Source organism: Dufourea novaeangliae, unplaced genomic scaffold, assembly GCF_001272555.1.
Source record: "Dufourea novaeangliae isolate 0120121106 unplaced genomic scaffold, ASM127255v1 scaffold2, whole genome shotgun sequence".
Classification (NCBI taxonomy): Eukaryota; Metazoa; Arthropoda; class Insecta; order Hymenoptera; family Halictidae; genus Dufourea; species Dufourea novaeangliae.
The window spans coordinates 1,767,578-1,783,184 of NW_015373882.1; the positions used below are offsets into that span (position 1 = coordinate 1,767,578).

Below are 15,607 nucleotides of genomic sequence, written 5' to 3' on the forward strand. Positions count from 1 at the left end.
TAACGACCGAAAATATTCGAAATTTTGCGATATGTAGTTTTCACAGATCCACCATTTTCGTAGTAGACTTCAATTATTTGTAGTTTACATTATAATAAATTGTAGACCTTGTACTTGACATATGTCAAAAAACAGAATGACAAAACTGTCACCAAATTAAAAATTGACCCTATTAAGAAACAAAGTCCTCCCCCCCAATACGTGCAGCAACAGACGAATAAACACTAACTTATTGTCTTAGGCACACAAGTGGGTTTATAATATATATATATATATAGGTTTATAAGGACGCAACATATGTAATTTTTTTTTCCAATCGGAAGATATTACAAGTGGGGCATTTCTCTCCATGTGGCGTCTCTTCTCAATTTACCCTACACGTATTCGTCGTTAATAAAGATCTTTTTTGAAAGTGGTGTTTTTGTTACGTCCAAACAAATTCTTAGAAGAACCGTATTTTTTCCTTTTTGAACAAGTGGGGGCGGTTTTAACATCTTAAAGAGGAATCGTGGAATTCGGATACAACTGTTCCGTACGAACCGAGAGTTACACAAATCATTTGCAACCACACAGGAGCGTTCACTCGGTGAAGTTTCCTCATTTCTCTTTGCCATTTCGTACGGATCATCTCCCAACCATATGTTTATCTTCTTTCGTTATATTTGTTTTGTTACTTTTAACGGATTCGTGTATCTTCTTCGGCCGACCAATACTAACCGGGGTAGTTTGCTTTTTTATTATTCCATATTTTTCCACGTATCACCGGTCGGCACCCTTTTGCTCGTTTATTCGGCGTTTCACCGTTTACTTCATCGGACCGACCTATCCACGGTCTCGTAAATGTCACGAACACCTGTGCAATGCACCTTGCGTGTTCTTAGGCAATGAGAGTATAGAGCTTTAGAAATTTTCGAATAATAACAAACAACAAAGAATAAATGGAATACCGATTTTTCAAGTGTACACGTGACTTCCGCTACAAGAATATATAAATGTCGAATTAGGCAGAGAAACTGCTTATAACCGCAGTACAATATCGATCATCCGAGCTAATAGGGAGACAAATCTGTTCCGATAAGCGGTTTTTGCGGATACTGGTCCAGGAGAAACAAGGTTTTATATACGCACGTCACGAGATAACTGGGAATAAAACAATTTTTATAGATGGATATTTATGTTCATGAAAACTCGATACACCGTAAATTTACGTATTTTTAACTTTGCAGTTTAATGGAATAGTTCATCTGGTCCCTCCACTCCTTCGTGTTATGTTGTTTCCTTCAACAACAATAGAGGAAGCAATATCCGTAATCTTATATCCTCTTATATCTCGTATGCTTATATCTTATATCCATTGTCTTTACATATTTCTAATTGTTTCTAAATATCATCAAAATTGTAATTTCCATATCCATTAGATTCTACTGTCAATAGAAACGTTCTATAATTCTTTCACAAAACATTCGTGACATGTTCGGTGTTTCGATAATCGATATTTTAGATGACTTTTTCGATAATTAACATTTGGATAATAGATGTTATACGTTATCAAGCTAAGCAGCTCCGAAGAGAGATAATAAATAACCTCCTTTCCATAATTTTGTCGATTTCCCAGGTTCTTTGCATACGTGTACATAAAATATCTAGAAAAGAAACAAAAAATATACCATCATGGTATCCATGTCCATTTCTGAGCTTAAAGGGGGCAAGGTAAAAGAACATCACTATAAGATCGATTTTCAGTTTTTTATTTTCAATCAAAGTGGCAGTCTTCAGATAGATTTCAAGACAAATCTCAACAATTTCTGATGAGTGGAACTAAGTGAATTTCAATTTTCAAAAGCTTGATGACGCATGAAGAGGTACACGTCAACTTCCGAACGCTGTCTTGTGAAACCATGTTTTTGCAATTTCAGATAAACACTTCTTCAAAAACACTCCACGAAATTGAAAATTTTTTTTCGTTGTATTCGTCAGTTTCTCCGCTACAAATTAATCGATCGTAATTACCAAAATGTGATTAGTTTTTGGTATCAGAGCAGTTTATAGAAAATAAAAGGAGAAGAACGGAACACTGTCCGAAAATTCATATAAAAAATTGCGAAACTTTTTACGAAATGTGTTAACGATTAAAACGTTCTCCACAACATGATAAACAATCAGAAAGAAACTGTTTTGAAATATAAGTATTCAAACCGGAGAAAAGTTTTGTTGTTTTTTAAGGGGGCATTCCACCTTGTGGGGTTGTAAAGCAGGTGATTCCTTGTGAATTTTTTTGCACAAAAACTGTTCGCGAGAATCATTCGACACTTAACAGGTTGTTTTTATATTACCTTTAATTATTGTTCTAAACTTTTTGTGCGACAACAAAAGAAAAAATATTGTTGATACAGAGTGATGATCGAGTATGTTAAAAGAAAATTTTTGAATCTGGTGTTGCTGGCGTTGACGAAACGTACCCATCAAGAATTATCCGAAACGCAAAAGAAAAAACCGATTCTTAATGTATATGTGACTATCTATGGTAGTAGATTCATTAAGGACAATAAAAAATTGGTTAATATGGAAGCATTCTGCAAAAATGGATCGAATTTCGCCCAAAAATCAGGAAAAGTTTCTTTAAATAAAATAACGATAATAGATATGAGAATAAATCTATGATACTACCATAGATAGCCACATTTATACAGATTAAGAATCTATTTTTCCTTTTGTGTTTCAGATACTTTCTGGGGTACATTCCGTCAACGGCAGCATTTTTTCAGCGCCCCCAATCATCAGTATCAACTTTGATACTCCGTATCAACATTTGTTTTTTTGTCGTCACACAAAAATTTAGAACTATAGTTAAAAACAAAAGAAAAACAACCATTCGCAAAACATTACCTTCTTTACGGCACCACAAGATAGAATCCCCCCTTAATGTGGTTCGTGCCAAATTCGAAAGTCTAGATAATTGAATAAAATTCGTACACTTTGTTTATCTGAACGAACTACACACACTCAGAAAATTTGAGACTAGGTTGCCGATGAGATAAATAAGAAAAAGCTTGTCAAAAATTCAGTGTTTTTTCATGTGAAAAGTCATAGAAATTATAAAAAGAAAGTTATTTATACCCATTTTCTGAGCTGCTTATGGCTAACTTTTCGAGTCAATACTGAATTTTCCGGATGAGTGACACGAATTTTCGTACTTAGGTGGTCAAGTCTTATAACTCATGATCATTGTTTCCTCAAAATTAATTTAACATCTAATTAACGTCCTCTGTCAGATGTTTTTTTTCGGAGCCTCGACAGTGGTTGAGGCTGAAGATGATTCATCTTGATTTCGGTTATCTTTGCATGCGAACGTAAACGGACAGACCGACCGGTGAATGAACGATTCACAATAAAATTTGGCAACGATACAGCTGGCCGCTGTCTACCTCCGAACGGAGCCAATCCACGATGATTAACCGTCAGTAGTCCCGAAACGCTTACTTTGTTCGAAGCTATCGCTGTCAGCCCGAAATTATTCTCATTGGCGAACATGCTGGTATCCAGCGGGTAATTAGTTCGTGTTTTGCGATTTTCTGAATCAACGACGGTTTGGACACTTATAGCGAGCAACGAAGATATGTGTTTCGACGATTGGATAATACATATGTATACATGGTGTTATATTTAAATCAGTTCACTGATACCGAAGATATTTCAAACGTGAGTCGAATAGTTTCGAGTGGGGCATATGTATTTCGATGTCAGTAGGTTTTTCGAATAACCGTATAATTATGAATGTGAATACATTTTATGAATCGCTAGACTTCTTTAGTTCCCAAGTCTCTTTTTTAGGCATAGAATACACAACACGTTATTACCTGCAATTGACAGATTCTAATTGGATTGTGTACTAGAGGGTTACATATACGTATGTAAATAAATAAACAAATGAATAAACGTAAGATTAGAGATATGAATAAACGTATGAATAGACACGTGAACAAACATATGAATAAACATATGAATACACAAATGAATAAACAAGTGAATAAACAAGTGAATAAACAAGTGAATAAGCATATGAATAAGCATATGAATAAGCATATGAATAAGTATATGAATAAGCATATGAATAAACATATGAGTAAACATATGAGTAAACATATGAGTAAACACATTAGTAAACACATGAGTAAACATATGAATAAGCATATGAATAAGCATATGAATAAGCATATGAATAAGCATATGAATAAACATATGAGTAAACATATGAGTAAACATATGAGTAAACATATGAGTAAACATATGAGTAAACATATGAGTAAACATATGAGTAAACATATGAGTAAACATATGAGTAAACATATGAGTAAACATATGAGTAAACATATGAGTAAACATATGAGTAAACATATGAGTAAACATATGAGTAAACATATGAGTAAACATATGAGTAAACATATGAGTAAACATACGAGTAATGATATGAGTAAACATATGAATAAGCATATGAATATGCATATGAATAAACATACGAGTAAACATATGGGTAAACACATGAGTAAACATATGAGTAAACATATGAATAAACATATCCATGCATAAATGAATAAACAAATGAATAAACCAAATGAGTAAATAAATATATATTTTTGATTGTTTGATGGAACAGTTTGAACTAGAGAAACTTACTTCTGTACCTGAAAACATAAAAACTCTAATAACGTCGGAAGATGTGAGGCGATTGCAAAACAATATAATACAAAGTGCATTTGCGTATGGTTGAAACACATTAACCACTTAATTTTCAATGTGCTGCTGCAAGCTGCTAAAATTCAAACCCCATTGTAACAACTAGCCCCTGTAACATCTGGCCCCGGTAAATTTTACTTTGGAATAATTAGAAATAATTGTTACCGAATGTATTGCATTGATTGTAAGAATCGTCAGTGACCAGAAGGGAGATTTGTCGATGGCCTACTATACATGAAACGTGTTAAGCTATTTATGCCGTAGAACTATTAGTTTAGGGGACGTTTCAATTTCTGAGTTTGACTTCATCGAGGCTGATGGACGTATTTTTGAACACTAACTTTCCGGTAAATATCCTATTACTGTAATGGTAACATTTCACGACATTCGAATTAAAAGTACTTTTTAAACTGCTAAGTATTAGATACATTATCGATGGATATAAAGGTTTCAATCTATAGGGGAAAGTTCCCAATATTGAACCACTTAAGAAAGTACCTCTATAAATCGGAAATGTGTTCATAGTTTCGAGCAGAAAAATTTGAGAACAATTTCAGCATTGTGATTGATATATAAATCTAATAAAACAGATTGTAATGCTGTGTGGATAGTTACAAAAGAATGTTCTCGAAATAGCGTCAATGGTCCAATTTAGGAAACTGGTTTCCTAATTTGGATGACAGATATCATAATTGGACCATATTTATTTTAGGTTATTTTAGGTAGGAACTTCTATTTAAAAGTATACTTAAATTCTATAAAAAAAAGATTAGTCTGAGGATCATGTCACAGTATACTGAGAAAAAAAACATGGATTTGACAAAATAATCAGTCGCTGTTAGACTGTCAGTTTATGCACTCATAGTAATCGGTATTAAAGACACTGAATCCACTATTCTTCCATAACTGATTCTGAAAATGCAGACAAACAAACAACATAAAGGCAATCTTCCTGTATCATAATCTGGATCGGTCCAACTTAAGAACCATTAGATAGTTCAATTTAAGAAACTAACCTAATTTTAACGTTTAGGTGTAATAAACATAAACTAAGTCAAGTATCACGTAAATGTTACAATAGTATTAAAGGTATGCCCCTTCTTAAAACATTATACCCACAAGAATTCAAAATTTATCTACCAATCAAAAGTTACAGCTTATACAAGTTAGAGGCAAAATTATATTAGCTGGCATCAGAACACAACATTCATCACGCTGTAGTTAATTATTAATTCTACGTTGTTCTGTTTCTTTGCTGTTACGAAGCAGTATGTACATATTAGGGGTGCGCGAATACCCGTAATTTACGAGCTAAGTTGAACTTGGTTCGATTGCTCAAATCGAGTTAAGCGTTTGAATATTCAGAGTTACTTGAAATTGACGAACTCTTTGAAAAAAATTCGAGCTACTTGGAAAACTCAAAAGCTCAAATATGTGAGCGCTCGTTAGACTTCGATTTACTTGAAGATGAATTTTCAGCTCGAAAATATACTCGAATATATTCGTACAGATCTCTAACTTTCGAGTTATTTGTAAATATTCTGCTCGAAGTACTCGAATATTTATCTATTTACTATCAAATACTAATCTAACTGTAAGGAAGAAAAATCATTTCAAGAAATGAAAAAAAAAAAAAAACAAAATCGTTAAAGTAAAGTCTTACATTTTTCTTCCTTATAGTTAGATTAGTATTTCATCGTAAGTAGGTAAATATTCGAGTAAGTAGAGCAATTCGAATATTTACCAGTAACTCGAAAATTAAAGATCTGTTCGAGTATATTCGAGTAGTTTGAAAATTTGTTTGGAACTGAAAATTCATCTTCCAGTAAATCGAAATCTAACGAGCATTTGAATATTCGGGCCGTTTGAGTTTTTCAAGTAGCTCGCATTTTTTTCAAACAGTTCGCCGATTTCAAGTAGTTTGAAAAATTCAAACGTTCGACTCGGCTCGACCGATCGATCATAATTTAACTTGAAATTCGAGTACTCGCATACCTCTAATTTATATGTATATGAATACAAACTGGTCTAATTTAGGATCCGATCCAAATGAGGGAACTTTCTCCTACTATGGAAATCAGGGATCTAGACTGTGTACCACTTATATTGATAATGATTTTCCAACACCCTACACACCATTTTTATTTGAGTGAAAAATTGAACAGATATTTTTAATTTTAAATGTATTGCCTTATAATTAGAAGAAATAGTGGACGACTTGTTGGTATACCGAATGTGTAAGCTGTGTGTATTTAGCACTTTTTGATTCCAGGGAAAAGCTTTTTTATTCCGACGCTGTTACTTCTAGGTCACCGCAACCAATTTTGTCTTTTACGATGTACATTTTATAAAGAACGTTTAAACGGTAGAGCTACATTATTTCAGCCGATAATTTTACCTCAAGCCCAGCTCTAACTACCATTGCATTTATTGAATATTAATTATTGAATTTACAAACCGTGTATCGGAAAACAAAAATCGTAGGGATTTTGAAAATAATTGAAATTTAGAAGTCGGTGACGATGTCCGATTTTTAATTTTGTATTTTCATAAAAAAATAGCCACTGTCGTTCGAAGTGGAAATATGAAATTTCCATGAAAAATATCGTGTGCTTTTTCGTTATTAACAAATTGGAAATTAAATTTGAACAAGATGAGAATACTTATTTTCGATGGCTTTGCTTTTAGATGAGGTCATTCATGTGGAATGACGGTTACTAGTTGGACGAGCACATTGCGCAGCGTTCACTTTCGTGCATTTCACTTAATTTTTAATATTTTGTAGGTTTGTTCGTTTTAAAACATGTGTTATATGCACAATAAAGTATTGTAAATCGTGCGAATGGTTTGAGTTATTAAGGCCTGTTCAATTCGACCCAAATGAAACCGTTCATTTTAGCTGTCTAATACCTATGTACCACCTTAAGTGGTTAGAGTCGTCTGACGGATGCGTGACAGCGGATCTGGCTTCTATCACTTTATTCCAGACACAGCTGTGCTTGGAGTCGCGTCCCAACGCCATGTGGAACGACATTAGCTTGTAGTGCCTCTGGCGTTTTTACGTTTATTTAAATAAATATAGTGACTTTCGTCGGGCCATCTCAAGTGACCTGATAAACGGTACGCTTGGCATGGCAGAGACCGGCAAATACAATGGAACCTCGATTATCGAAACTAGAATTTGGTTGGAACCTAATTTTTCAAATTCTCGAATTTCGAATCCAAAACATCGTAAAATTTCGAATCTTGAAACTCTTGAAAATTGAAATGCTGATTTTGTTTTGTAAGATTTTATTTTATGAACTGAAGCCTCGATAAAGTTTTTGCATAAATCTTTATTGTCCATAATTAAACGAAACACAAAGAAAAACATAACAATATATTCACTTATTCTTTTTTAGTAGTAACGAAGGATTCTTTATTAATCAATTCTATATTTTTTCTTACCTGGGTTTTAAGAATTTGAAATCACGAAAAAAATTCCAGGTTTTGAATTCTCGAAACTCGAATTTTTCTTCGGTTTGAAAGGGTTCCGAGGTTTCGACTTCTCGACGAGTCCATTCCTAATCGAAACTAATTGGAAGACAAAAGTGTTTGGATGACAGAAGTTTCGAATAATACAATCGTTACTTTTATCACGTGAAACTTCATATATTTTAAACATAATAATATTAGTTAAATGATCTTTCGTTCCCTATTTTTGATACCACTGATCGTAGCTTTCCCGACAGCATATTTTGCTGCTAACTTTGTCATACTGTCGCCATTCTTTCATCTTTTAATGATCTCATGTTTTGTTTCAAATAATAACACTACACGTTTCTGTTTCGAGGATATTATAACGACACTGTGATGACGTAGAATATAATTTCCATACTGAATTATTGTGAAGGGTTATTCCACGCCGCATGGATCACTTTTGTACACGATGTCTGGGATTTTGCTGAAATTGAAATACGTTATAGTCCACGAGAAAATAGTGGAGATTTAAGTCATTATTTTTTCAAATACATCATAATAAAAATACAGACCTTCAAAGTTGAAAATTTTCAACGATTTTTACGAAAACTACCTTCGCAAAAGAACATATTTTTAATATCTTTGTATTGCAAAAATAAATCTACGTATAAAGCAAACAATTACTTGGAAAGAACGATCCTTTACGATTAAAATGAAAGAACAGTCAAGTTCATATCTTTAACTCTGTGAGTACTGGACTCGCGGGGCGTCCGTAGCCGGATCATTTTTGACTCACATCGATAGGTTACTAACGCAAAGTTACGGTGGCTCGAGCTCGAGGCCCTTACCGACACTGTAGAAGTTTTGTCGACTAGAAGAAAGGACAGTGCGTGAAAAAGGAAATAGAGTGAGCCGAAGACATGAGTCAATACTTCTGCGGCGTCCTAGCCCGGCCCTTTTGCATACAACGTCACAAGTCGATGAGTCCGCTAGCGCATGACGTGTGACTCCGGCACCGTCTGCGGAGGGTTAATAGTTGCAATTCCACTTAACAGCCAAACTTCTTTTGACTAATTCATGAGAATATTGTATTGACTTTGCTATTATACATATAAAAAGAGAAGCAATCCATTCTGTAATTAAAATTAGCTTTAAATCATTTTCTCAGAATTAGACCTATATCACTTTAAAAAGAAAAGAAGGAACACAGCTGAAAGATAAGAAATCGACGCCAAACGTGGTAAACTTAATCGGTGAGGAGAGGAGAGGGAGCGTTATATGTAATAAAAATTATAGATCTTACAAAATCATGAAAACTGCGAAATTATTATACAAAGTGGTACTTAAAATCTGTGCAGGTCAAATGTTTCTGATGAACCGCTTCTTCGACGGTGCCTTTCTGACGTTTGGTATCGACGTACTCAGGTTCCTGGAGTCGGACCAGGAAGATCGGGTCGATCCGATGATTTACGTGTTTCCTCGAATGACCAAATGCACCTTCTACAAATACGGTGTCAGCGGCGAGGTGGAGAGACACGACGCGGTCTGCATATTACCCCTGAACGTAGTCAACGAGAAGATATACGTTTTTCTGTGGTTCTGGTTCCTCTTTCTCGGCGTGCTTAGTTTCATCACGGTTTTATACAGGGTGAGTAACATATATATATATACACACACACAGTGAGAGTCAAAAATGAGTATACACTTTCAAAGTATAGGATTCATTCATATTTATTTTTCTGAATTTAGAATATAATATTTCGCGTAGAAGCTCTATTGCATTGAGATCTGGTGACTGTGGAGGAGGATTTAACCAATTGAAACTGTTTTCCAGTAAACAATTTTCACTAAAAAACCCATGAATGCAGTTGCAGTTGAATTTGATTTGAAAATATTCAAACATTCTAATTTGTCCATAGTACTATCAATAAAAACCAACTGTCCTGCACCAGAAATTGCCATGCTGCTCCAAACCAAGTGGTTATAACTCCGAATTTCTCTTTCTTCAATTTTTGGGCTGCCTATTTACTGCGAAAATGTTTTGTAGGATGTTACAGAAGTATTACACGAAGTTCATCTTTGTAAAGTGTATACTTAGTTTTGACTTTCACTGTATATATATTTATTAATTTTTGAAACTATATAGATATATACACTACGTGGCATAACTATAAAACCACCCTAAAATTTTAAATCCTTATGTATGGTGGTTAAAATAAAAACGAACCATTTTTTTCTAAGGAATACAATCTATCCTTTTCTGGAGAAACATTTATTCTTAACACAATTGCAAACATGGCATACTTGGTTTGTTTTTATTTTAACCACAATACATAACAGATGAAAATTTTAGGGTGGTTTTATAGTTATGCCACGCAGTGAATATTTGCCTATCGTCTACAGAATGAGGTTTGGCTTAGAATTATGATTTTCCCATTCATTCTTCCATACCTTGTCTCGTTCTTTCTTATACTAAAATTATAAATTATAATTTTTTCAGCTTTTGCCGCAAAACATTACCAGTTTATTCTATAAGCAAAAATAAAAGAAATATTACATAAACATAGGCTTTTAAATGCTTTATTAAAAAATTATAACAAAGATACGAAATGATAACGGACTGCTTTCTTGTCCTCGGTTGACATTCTAATTCTATTTGAAAATGTTGCCTATTATTATGAATGCACCTAGGGAGAATAGAATCTATTGCATTACTAATTTCTTGTTTATTTTCTTTAATTGCAGAAAACACATCACGAATTCTTTGCATTAATTCCTGACGCATATTATCATAATTTGTGTTTGACAAACATTTTCTTTCACAGTCCCCTACAAGTAAAAATCTGTTGGTGTGATATCTAGTAATCTTGGGGGCCAAGGACTTGGCCTTCCTCGACCTATCAGTCGTTAAGGATAATGATCATTTAACCACTGGAGTCACAAGAAAGCAGTTCATTATTACTTCGTATTTTTGTGATAACTTTCTAATGAAGCATTTAAAGGTCTATGATTATATAACATTTTTTTTTTAATTTGGCTCATAGAATATGCGTTGGTAAAGTTTTGTGGGCAAAACTGAGACACCCTGTATTACTTACGCGTAAATTTTACTTATCAAATAGGGTAAATTCAAAAAGGACGCCAACATTTTTAGTTGAGAGCCAATAAGTATTTTTGGTTTTTACTAATTCAAACGATCTTTTTTTTGTTACATTAACATGCTTATATACCACGAAAAAATATAAACAATTGTAAACATTTCTCAGGCAAAATCAAGAAGAATTGTTAAAGATGATAGGTCGACAAAGTGACGTCTCTCTCAAATCTTGTAGGTGAGATGTCACACGCATGGGGCGAGATGTAACATGCACTAATTTCTCTTTCTTATCATTTTTTCTCTTATATTTTCTTTCTCACAGTTGTTGCATTGTAGGGCATACATTGTGCCAAACTCATAGAACTATTTTTGGCATGAGCAGCATTTAATCCAGTCAGTTGTCTTTTTGGTAGTAAAATATTTTTCCCAACATTCTATGCAATATTATATTTATCATTTAATATTATATTTATGATTTTATATTATAATTCGATCATTATAAGCCAGCCAGAGCACCTATAACTTTGTGGCGTCGTTTTTCATGTTGTGTGAGAGAAGCCGTATGTATGTCCAAAAAACAAAACAAAATACATATATTTATAACATCAAAATCACCGTGTTTACTCATGAATAAGAAACCATATTGAACAATGAAATAGCTACTATTGTTCTGTCGCTGTTAAGCTTGTCATAGGAATCAATGTGTCACATACACACCAAATTTTGACGAAATTTTTTGCACAGTTTTTCCTTTAATGCTTCCTGGAAACGACACGTGTTTGTGTCACAATTTGTTGTCTGCGGCACACTAGTGGGATTACAAAACGACACAACATATGAAATTATCTGTTGCCAATCGGAAGATATTACAAATGCAGCGTCTCTCCTGAATTTACCCTACTGTTTTTTTATTAAAGTTCAGCTTTAACTCCTTGAAGCATTGTAGTAAGAAAAATATACCACATTTTATATGCGACATTTTTATATTCAGGTGAAAGTGTGGTATGTGTTTCTTATCACTGTGCTTCAAAGAGTTCACCTACAGTTTGCTCGAATTAAAGATTTTGTCACCTGTACTTCTACCAATCGAGATATATAAGAAGAGTGACGTTTTTTCCCATATGGCGTCTCTCATGAATTTAGTCTATCTTTAGTTGAATAACACGTAAAATGATTAAATTCAGTTATGCTGCAATCTTAATGTGGCAGTAATTGGGACATCTAGCGTAGACGAATAATTGCATAAAAATTATCACCATGCTTTCTTGAAATACAAACATGTACGAAAAACTACAAGTTCCTCGATCTATTAACTCATAGTTCTAAAGATCCATTAAGAATTATCTCTGTCAATGGGAATACAGTCAATTCTCGATGAGTGTTCGGAGGCTTCCCAACACTAGCAAGAAGTCCTCGGGTGTAACGATGGCTTTGTAAGGAGGTTTAGCACAGGGATAGGGGTCGGAATTCTGAAGTCAATGATATTTGTTTCAGTCGCAATGGCCATTAGTTTATGAAATATTTAATGTTCAATGCCGACGAGCTTACCAACACCCTTTGAGGATTTACTGTATAGAGTCAATGAAAAGGAAGAAAATATTTTAATATAACATATTACAGAGAAATACGTAAATGAAACAAATACAGGTACAATAACCCATTAATGCTTTTAAAAAAATGTTAATTATAAAGAGTGGTAATGTAATATTTTGTAAATTAATTATTATGGAATATTTCATATTTACTATATCTTATCCATACATTTACAGTGATAAGTTAGAACAATGATTTTCCCCACAATTTTCCAGTGGACCAATAAACACTGGTCATACTCTATCCCTCATGTTGCAGATCGTAATCATATTCTCGCCGCGAACGAGGGTCTACCTTCTCCGACTACGGTTTCGTCTGGTCCGTAGGGAGTCGATCGAGACGATCGTCCGACGGAGCAAGGTCGGCGACTGGTTCCTCCTGTACATGCTCGGGGAGAATTTGGACACGGTGATATACAGGGACGTGATGCACGAGCTCGCGAACAAGCTCGCGTCCAGGCACCACCACAGCGTGCCCGGGATCAAGGGAGAGCTTCAGGAAGCCTGATCGTAGTGCGTTTCGTGTCTCTGTAGAGCCGTCTGCATCCAATCGCCTATTTAAAGCGTCTACCATTCTATCCCGTCCATCTCCCGTCGATATAAATTCCCTAGTAGCCGACTTGTAGTATTCGATATGTAACGTGTCTTCGATACCCGACGCGCACCGGGTGCGCCGGGCATAAATTTCCCGGCAACTAGCTTTCGACATTAACGCGTTATCCTATTTCGAGCGGTTTAACAACCGCTACGCGCTAGAGAGCCTTTCCCCTCTGTTCGATTTTGTGTTCGAAATAAACGGCGTTATCTCGAATGCCACGCAACGTGTGAAGCGTCACTCGCGGAAGGAAAGAATAACGGATCCGATATTGTCTTTACTCCTATGATGCACGCTACCATGGCAAGGGATAAACCGATACCGTCAATGTATCGATACTTTTACTGATAATTCGTATCGATGAAAGGTATCGATATCTATTTAGTATCGCATCAAAAGCATCGATACCTCCTTGTATCGAAAGAAAATGAATACAAAGTTCTTGTTCATTTAATGTGGTATATTTTAACTAGATTTGAGTATAAGTGAAAAGCTGTAGTATCTAAAGGCGTCATTCTGAGCTTTAAACAGTTAATGAGATTAAATAATTGTTTGCCAAATACCGACTCGTTCAGGACGAAGTATTATTGTTTGTTATAAAAATCGGAATTTCCACGTTAAACGATTAAAAATGACGAAGTACTTTTTTACCTTTTATTCGTTATTCGAAACTCTTTATCAAGATAATGAATTTACCGATTTCTGATTTCAACGAAGATATATTTCATTAATGAACATTTCTTTACGAAGACATATTTTATGAACGAACATTTATTAACAAGGTAATATAACTGGACGACAACCACCTTCATATTCATTAGCTTTCACATCGATTACTGGCTCCATTCGACATGAGTAATTTTTCGATACCGAGCATATATCACAACAGAAAGTATCGATACGAAAAATACTCGGTATCGAAAGAAAGTATCGATTATTGCATTTACTTGGATCGGTTTATCACTAAATGGCACTTTTTGTGGTTTTACTGACAAGAACTTCGATACCCTGCATGCGGCTTCATTTATTCAGAATCTTGCCGGGTTCCAAATAAAGATTTCGTTGTGTTTTATCAAACGATTTAGAATGTTTATTCCCATAGTACTCGATACCATGACAAGGTTTTACTGACGAAAACTTTGATAACCCGGAGAAATTTGGTTTCGCCTTTTTAGAATCTTACCCAGTTCCAAATAAAGTAAGGACTTCGTTATGCTCGATTGAACATTTCGCAGTGTTTAATCCTATAGTGTCTCTTTCCCGGCTGTTCTATAGTACACTTTTCCGTTTTTACAAATTACGGTGACCCAAAAGAGAATTTGTTTCTTCTGTTACGGACTCTATTATGTTCCAAATAAAGTAAAAACCTCACTAAACTTTCTTAAAGTGCGCATAAATCATTTTACGATGTTTATTTCTAGTGTTCCCTTCTCGGATTTATCGATACTCTTTTGTATTTTTACGAACAAGATAACTTCCATGTTCTGAACATAGAATTTGTTTAATCGGTTGGAGGTTTTATCAAGTTCCAAATAAGATGAAAACCTAACTGACCTTCATTAAATCTTTGACTGCGAAGCAATGTCGCACGGAACCATTAATATATTGTATACATATATATACGACGCGATAAGCACATGTATGTCGTAAAAAAAAAATATATACAAATTGTATGTTAGATCAGTTTAGTAAAACAGTAAATATGTTGTAGAAAGAAAAATTTAGAAGACGTATATACATATAAAGCTTTCGTATACATACTCATATTGATAGACATGTGAGGGCGTACATACACAGTGCCCCAAAATAATTGTAACTTCTTTAAAGGGTGATTCCTGAGGTGATTTGAAACAACTTTTGCCTTAGCGAAAATGTCCTCCGAGGCTTTGTTAACGAGATATTAACGAAAAACCCCGACCAATCAGAACGCGAGTTTGCCGGCTGAACTCCTCCAGTAACGTTGGCTACGCGCTACCGCGGAAGCTTAGTCGACAGACTCGCGCTCTGATTGGTCGGGGTTTTTCACTAATATCTCGTTAACATAGTCTCGAAGAACTTTTTCGCTAAGGAAAAAGTTTTTTCAAATCACCAAAGGAATTACCCCTTTCAAGAACTTACACCTACTTTGGG

The 15,607-nt window shown here is 34.6% G+C and overlaps 1 protein-coding gene across 2 annotated transcripts in view; it reads left to right on the top strand.

Moving 5' to 3' along the window:
* Nucleotides 1–13,390, top strand: part of LOC107187341 (innexin shaking-B-like) — a 65,181-nt gene extending 51,791 nt beyond the window's left edge. For both annotated transcript variants that reach the window (XM_015575533.1, XM_015575452.1), the window contains exons 3-4: nucleotides 9,552–9,841; nucleotides 13,142–13,390. In XM_015575533.1, the coding sequence (XP_015431019.1) occupies nucleotides 9,552–9,841; nucleotides 13,142–13,390 (539 nt within the window). The remainder of the gene's footprint in view (nucleotides 1–9,551; nucleotides 9,842–13,141) is intronic.
* Nucleotides 13,391–15,607: the final 2,217 nt, after the last annotated feature.